The 8,320-nt window shown below is 41.8% G+C and overlaps 1 protein-coding gene across 1 annotated transcript; it reads right to left on the bottom strand.

Annotated features, from left to right (window-relative positions):
* Window positions 1-420: 420 nt before the first annotated feature.
* Window positions 421-3,157, bottom strand: LOC114305514 (subtilisin-like protease SBT3). Its single transcript, XM_082914849.1, is given in 1 exon segment — window positions 421-3,157. A coding segment is annotated over 1 exon segment (2,289 nt). The 5' UTR covers window positions 2,979-3,157; the 3' UTR covers window positions 421-689.
* Between the last annotated feature and the right edge of the window lie 5,163 nt (window positions 3,158-8,320).

Below are 8,320 nucleotides of genomic sequence, written 5' to 3'. Positions count from 1 at the left end.
AATAAATGAGGTGGCTTTTATCCAAAATGATCAAATTATGGGTTTCCCTCTGCACAAGAGACAGAAAATAAACTTGTGTGCGAGAGAGTGAGAAAGTTGTCCCATAAGTAATAATTCTAGCTGTATTTGTTCAGTATTGAGTTTTGGAATTGCGCCATCTTCTGCTCTATCTAGGAAGCTGTATGCATGAGCATGTCACAGTTCTGCCCTCATATTACAATAATCCAACTTTTATATGTTTAGTTTGATTATGTTAATCCGATATTTATTTGTTTAGTTTGACTTATGTTTTGAGGATATAAATAATAAAATTATTCATACCTATCTGATAATAATAATACTTAAAGATAAATTAAAATTTTAATTAATTTAGCAACCAACATTTCTACGTCATATTTTCAATAAATGAAAATCGTAACATATATTAAGAAATTATCATTTATTTATCAATTACTTAACAAATATGAAAAATTACCCACATTTAACAATATGAAAGTGACTTGTCAAGCCACTTCCCATCAAGATTATCAGATATCACTCTGCATCCATGCATTTGTCTGAAATCTTCTTCACCAAATAAAATTACCATGTGACCAAAAAAAAAAAAAAAAACAGAGAAAAACTTTATTCAAGAAAGGAAATGATCAAGTGTGTTGATGATGCAGACAAGTTATGAGTTGCCTCTGCCCTCAAAGTGGTTCTGAACTTATGCTTGTTGCCACTATGGGACTTCTGACTACATGTTTCCCTCCTCCAACCTCCACCCAACTCAGTGAACCATATACCACCATCTCTTTCATCAATCTTGGACCTTCTATCTCCAACTTATAGCTTTGCTTCTCGTACCTCTCTGTAAAAACCAATTTCTCAGGCACAACCCTAACTTTCAATCCCTCCATTGGACTCAGTTTTGAAACATAAGTTGTCATTCTCTCTCCTACATTAGTCAAAGTCCTTTGAAACTCTTTTACAGTGTTCAAATCCGATTGCGAGTCATTTGCATTGAAGAAAGCTATGAAAGATGGGTAGTTCAGGTCTAGAGATGGGTTTGAACAAACATAAGAAGATGACCTTGTGATTGCATGTATTTGCTTCGTGGTGTAATTTAATGCACAGAGAAGATTCACGTAATCTTCTGTATTTAAATCGTATACGAGTCCAGGGTCTAAGGCCTTGTTTGGATCGACATGGCCAGCTCCGATGGCAAGTGGAGTGGCGGGTTTACCATTCCCAATATCTTGGATAGGGCTGAAAGTATTGTCTGTCGAATATGATGTTGTCATCATGGCAGATCTGATGGCAGCGGGGCTCCACTCGGGTTTCGCCGCCTTCAGAAGTGCCGCGATTCCAGCAGCATGCGGGCATGACATGGACGTTCCTGACAAAATATTGAAGTTATTAAAAAGCTGCCCGACCGAATTCAAATCAGTCACTACCGGAATTTTTTGAGGCCACGAGGCCAAGATTAGTGATCCGGGAGCCATAAGGTCCGGCTTGAGCACAAAAGGGCACGCCTGGGACGGCCCTCTCGAGCTATAGCTAGCCACTTTCGGCGCTGGCCTAGTGCCGAGGCTGGTTCCTTGAAATTCCATCGTTCCTTTCGGGTTACCGCTTGTTTTAACGTGGTCTAGAACAATTTTCCCATTCTGAAGATTTAAAAACACTGCTGGAAATGTGCTCTGGATGAAGAATTCTAAGTCGGTGTTGTTCGTTATGAAAATCCCACCAGTAACATTTACATTCTTAACGTTGTAAACTTGTTCGGCTAGCGAATCGTTCTTGTCCTCGCACACCACAATCTTGTTCCCAATCTTTTTCAGTTCTTTGAAATCGTGACAAGTATTCATAAAAATAAGAGTCGAAGAAGTTGAATTTCCGGGATAAAGAGATGATCCTGTGACGGTGATGCCATTGTCAAGAGTAAGATTAGCACTGAATTTGCGGTCAATGGTACCCGCAGCGACAGTGAGAACCCAAGGTGTCCCATTGTGAAGAGACTTAAGCAATGGTCCCTCATTTCCGGCAGATGTAGAGACAAAAATACCCTTCTCTAAGGCTGCAAATGTGGCTATGGCGATAGGGTCTTCGTACAACGGGATTCCATCAATGCCGAAAGACAGGGACATGACATCGACACCGTCCGCGATTGCCTGATCAATCGCCGCCAGAAAGTCTGACATGTACGAGCCTTCGTCCTAGAAGGCCTTGTACATGGCCACTCTGGCCCGCGGAGCTATGCCTCGAGCAGTGCCCGGGGCATAGCCGAAATAGGACACACCCTCCACATAATTCCCTGCTGCCGTGGAGGAGGTGTGGGTGCCGTGGCCGTCCGTGTCGCGGGTGGAGTTCACTGAAATTGTCAAGTTCGGGAATTTTGCAAGTAGGCCTTTGTTAAAGAATCGAGCTCCGATGAGTTTCTTGTTGCACATTGAGGAGTTAAATTGGGCGCCAATTTCACACTCTCCTTTCCATCTTGATGGAATTTTGGTCATTCCATCGTCGTCGAAGCTCTTGCTCTCAGGCCAAATCCCTGAGTCGACAAGCCCAATTATGATGTCTCTGCCATAGTCCGCCACGGGCCACACACCCGAGACCGAATTAAGGCCAAGAAATTGGGAGGAATGAGTGGTGTCGACTCTGAGCGGCATGTCTCTATACGAAGAAACGTAGCCGGGGGATGTTTTAACGGCTTCAATTTCGGAGGGAGAAAGACTTGCACTAAAACCATGGATAACATTACCATAACCATAGATGAGCTTAGAGGTGGTGGAAGTGGCGGCGGTGGTGGTGGGAGCTTTAGTGTCGTCTAAAATGGAGGCAATGGTGGCTAAGTACCAACTATGGGGGCTAGAGAAGGCTTTGGGCATAGAAGACAAGTCCATGTGGATTATGTAATTGTCGGACTGTGCCAAAATGGAAATGAATGGAGGGATTATTAGAGAAATGAGACAAACATACAAGGTAAGGTGAGTAGCCATGGATAAAGAATTAATGGTGTTTTTTCGAACTTGGAATTGGTGTGGTTATATAGAGGAATAACAGGTATGGGAAGCCAAGATCTTCCTTCATTTTGAAATTTCCAACTTTGTCCATATGGTATATGTCTAAGCTAAAAGGGACACCCTCTATGATTTGTGAGGATTTTACACAACCCAAAGTTTTTCTCCCTATAAATTTGATCACAAACTTAAATATAATCCCTTCACATAAAATGAGTTTCTCGAATAAAAATTTAATGTAATGAAAAGGTAAATGGTAAAAAATTATTGAATGATGATAGCGATAATGTGATACCACGTTTGTATTGAAGATTTCTTTATTATAATTATTATTTGTTTACGAATTTCTCATATCTAATAGATTCCACCCTAATATATGAGGTCACGTATGATTATGCCATCCGATTACAAATTATGTGCAAATAAAATTATTTCCAATAAATTTAACTTTACAAAAACACACCATCATTAAGATTGATTATTCTCCATAAAAATTATCAATATGTCCTAATAGTTGAACTTAATTCCCATCAACTCCTATTGAAAATAAGTCTTGGTAAAATTATCGCTAAAATAATTATTGTGACAATTTTTTATATATGTTGCTAAAAATTGACAATTAATGATTTTTTTTTGTCATGATTTTTATAAATTGTCACTAAAACTTATAATAGTGATTTTTTTTATGACAAATTTTTTTTCATAGGTCCATTAAACAAAAAGTCTACTTATTATGACGTACACGTAAGTACCCCTAAAATATTTTGTTTGTCCACATCAAGATTGAATATCAACGCAAGTGTCTCAGTATCGGTATGTTTAGGTGGAAAATCTTGATTAATCAAACTTGTACAATTGTATGTATTATATACATATATATATATATATATATATATAAAATTTAATATTGCTTAATTAACTATTTTATCCACACACTTGGTGATCATCACTCTCAAGTTCTTTCCAATTTCAAAACGTTTCGAGCTGTATACCCACACGTTATATTTTCCAGCGCACCATCTTCTTGTACCACGGATGTTGGTCGAAGCTAATAAAATGAGATATTTTAGGAACTCAGAATTAGTACATATTCACAGGGAAAAAGTGGATTATAACGTGTAATCCACTTAAATGTGTGAACTCACTGCATAAGGATTAAATTTAGACTATATATTATTTTTTTGAATAAATTTTTCTATATGAATTTTGAGTCTGTAACTTTATTGTAATAAACAGAGTATTACAAACTATATTTATCTGCCATATTGTATTTAATATGAGTGGTGATACTTATTTTTTAAACATAATAATGTGACAATTTATTAAAATATGTAAGGCAATACTGTCTCTTATGTGTTTTTTAATTATCAAATAATTATCTCTTTTACATATTATTAAAAAAAAAAGATATATAAAAAGTGAACTTATATATATATTTTTAATTAATATTTCAAACAATAAAATTGGCTGGGCCCTTAACCAATAAAAGCAATTGACACAAAAATAATGGGTGGAACACATTGGCTAATAATATGTGGAACACATTGGCTAATGAGTCGTGTCCATAAGTGCACTGATCATTACGTTAATTCAAAAATAGACTTAGCAATATAATTGACTTGGTATTGACTTGGGGTGTGATTGTAACCTGCTTGGAAAATTATTCAATAAAATAATTTTAGAATATTAATGCATGTGGTTGTGCTAAAAAAGAAGATAGAGGATTTGTGAATGTAATCCAATACTATTGGATAGTGTTTGATTTATTAAAATAAAGTAGAATAGAATGATTATTTTATCAAATTATTCATTCTCATACTTAGTTAAACTAAGAAAATAATAATAAATACATTACTAATAGAATTATCTTACACCATTTTAAAGAATGGTCCTTCCATATGAAAAGTTAATAATGATAAGGATCATAAGCTTAAGTTGAACCCAAACACAGAGCAACCTCAGCTTCAGCTACACACAGGGCAGCTGTAGACGTGCCTGGATGTCCCGGAGCTCCGCGCAGCGAAATCGGTGCGGAAATCCCGTTTTATTCATTGGGCTTACTACAGTTCAGATTCAATGTCACGGTTCTGAATCTAATCTTGCAAAGTGCAATGTAAGACCGATAAATCACCAAAGAATCCAAATCTGGCAAGTCGTTTTAGAAAACTGATTTTTGTAAAGAAGTGTCAAACATGGCCTGATGGTCATCATCGAGGCCTTAGGTTCTCCGATTTTGTGACCCGCTGGAGGGCTAAGGCCTCGATGATGACCATTAGGCCTGTTGACAAAGATCATATTCGGATGGTTGTGCGCAACCTCCAACCCAAACTCATGCAGAAGATGATCGTCCTCCCCCTCCCCACCTTTGCAGATCTACACGAGATAGAGGTACAAATCGAGGACGCCATGAAACAGGGCCTCATTGATCATGAGAGAGAACAGCCCAAGAGGGCATTCAACCGCAATACAAATACAGGCACAAGCAGTGCTGTAGCTGCTAGATCTTCAGATGTAGGTATGGTTACCACCACCACCACCACCCCAAGAACCCTTGCCGCTACACTATTCATCGGTGCGTCCGGAAGTAGCTCACAAACGACCAAGTATTCCCCCCGAGGTCAAAAAACCTTCACTCCACTATACATGCCCCCATCCAAAGCTCTGGGGGTTTGATGAAGAAAGGGCACTTAAATCCCCTAGAGCCGCGGCCACTACCGGACAGACTCCCTGTTTTCCATAACCCAGCCAACTACTGCACCTTTCATCAACAGCATGGTCATGACACCGACTAGTGCTTTCGATTACGTCATGAGATTCAGGATCTCATTGATAACAGGGTGATCATGCCTCCGGAGAAATCGAATATCACAACCAACCTTCTCTCACCACACAACCAAGCTCCACCTCCTAAACGCATCAATTTGATCCAAACTGGGGTTGTGTCATACGACCCTAGCATATATATCACCCCTTGTCACCTACCCAAGCCGGAGGTGTTCATTCCTGACAGCACGGACTTGTGTATGTTGGACATCTCCCAAATCCAACCAGAAGTAGTGGTGGTGGCTATCGAAGATAGGATTGGGTCAACTGCGGGAACAGATGAGAATGATCAGTCAGAGCCTGAGGGGCCTACGAACTTTATGTACAACCCGAGCGGTTACATTACATCAGCAAGCCAGGTCAGGCCGAATGTGGGATTGCCAATAGGGGCAGAGATTTGTGTAGTACGGGAGAATGGACCTAATCAGGGGCTAGATGACCTAGTGGATCTAGAAGAAGACATTGTAAATCTGCAGTTCTTTGAAGAACAGGACACAGGGGACGTGACAGTCAACTGGTTTGATTTAGATGGGTCAGCAGAGTCTACTAGCTGGCTTGACGACCAACCAGATGTTGTTGAACAACCTTAGCTAGAACAGGTTCCGTCAGAGACAGGGACATCAACAGTGGCCAGAAGGGCCGGGAATCAGTTTGCATCGCCGGAGAGCACCGGTGTTAAGAATTTTGCTCAGAACACAGACAGTTTGGATACGGAAGAGATTGAACAGCAAGCCGCACTGAAACAGCTTGAGCGGGAAATGATCGAAGATTCTGAGAGGGCCAAGAAGGCCAAAGCCCCCACAAGAACAAAACGTGCTGTGTGCACAGGAACAAAACGTGCTGCGAGCACAGGAACGAAAGGTGTTGTAGGTACAGGAATAGTTATAACGGAGCCGGACAGGTGTCTGTCGGTTGCCGATGGCATGTGGTGGGAAGATGACGACCTATGTCTTGCCCACACAGACGAAGATTGGGGGAACAACCAACCGGATGATACCTGGTATATTGGAGAGGTGGACCACATGACCAGGAGTGGGCGGTACTTCAAGCCCCCACACCTAGATCAACCAGAAGCGTCCGGGAAGGACAAGGAAGCAAAGAAGCAGAAAGAAAAGTTACTTGAGGAGGAGGCTGTGTTGAAATAGCTGAAGAAGATACAAGCAGACATCTCTATCTGGGGACTGCTTATGGCCTCAAGAGTTCATAGACAAGCTGTCCTTTCTGCAATGGACAAGGCCAAACTTTCAATAGACACTGCACCTGAACAGTTGGTAGGGCTGGTCTTTCCGGGAGGAGCTTCCCTGACGTTGACTTTTTCTGACAAGGAACTATTGCCTAAGGACTCGAATCACAACAAACCACTCTACATCTTTGTCGAGTGTAGAGAAAAATGGATACCAGTGGTTCTTGTCGACACGGAATCCGCCATTAACATGTGCCCGTCGAGGATAGCATATGCAATCGGGTTGAAACCCGTGGACTTTGTGCCAACTGCCCAGGTAATACGGGCGTATGATAACACCAGCAGAGAGGTGATGGGACTGCGCAGATTCAGACCCAGGTTAGTCCAGGACAACATGATATTGACTTTCATGTCTTGGACGTTCCCGCAACCTTTAATCTACTCCTAGGGCGGTCGTGGCTACACCAGGTGAAGGCGGTCTCTTCCACCATGCACCAGATGTTGAAATACCCCCACGGGAAGGGGGTGGCTATAGTTTTTGGGAATTCCTCAATCCATCCGCCGCCATAAGTGTCTACACCGGTTCTGGAAATCGAGCATGGCGTGGAGGATGTGTTCCTATCAAGATTTACCCTGGCCGAGACCCGGGTCGTACAGAACATCTTAGCTGTTGATGAGGAGTTGTATGTCAGTGCACTGTTAGTGTACCTCATGAACAAGCTTCAGCACATCCTTGGGATAGGACTAGGAAGAAGTGGCCGGAAGGGCATTACTGTATCAGCCGAAGTGCCGCATAACCCGCATACCTTTGGTTTAGGCTATCTGCCTACCAAGGAGGACTGGGTAAGGAAAGACAAAGAGATGGCTGGAAAAGCCAGAGCCAAGCAGACCGGGAAGCATTTTGAGTTGATGCATCGGCCCATCCAGGATACCCTAAACGGACACTTTGTCAAGGAAGGGGAAGACTTTCCCTTCTGCGGCTTCCCCGAGCCATGGCTAAACGTAGAGAAGAGGCACCTTCCGGCATATGAGATCTTTTTCAACTTACAGTTGTTCGGGGATGATGTTGCTGATAAGCAGACAGGCCCATCAGGTGAGGTTGAGCAGTGTAAGGAAATGGATTCCGAGAGCACCGAGATTGAAATGGGGGTAGCACTGCCTTGTCTACTTTTAGATCCTCCGATCGTACATGAGTGCTTGGGGGATGACCTCTTAGTGTTTATGATCGGGAATAAAACGGCTGTGAGCCCACCTTCAAACATTTTGGATGCATCCATCGCACCCTACCTCGTCTGGCAGTACGATGAGGGATTCT

Source organism: Camellia sinensis, chromosome 2, assembly GCF_055761805.1.
Source record: "Camellia sinensis isolate YWXY chromosome 2, ASM5576180v1, whole genome shotgun sequence".
NCBI classification, from domain to species: Eukaryota; Viridiplantae; Streptophyta; class Magnoliopsida; order Ericales; family Theaceae; genus Camellia; species Camellia sinensis.
Note: the sequence above shows the minus strand (reverse complement) of the source record. Positions and strands in the feature narration are given on the sequence as shown.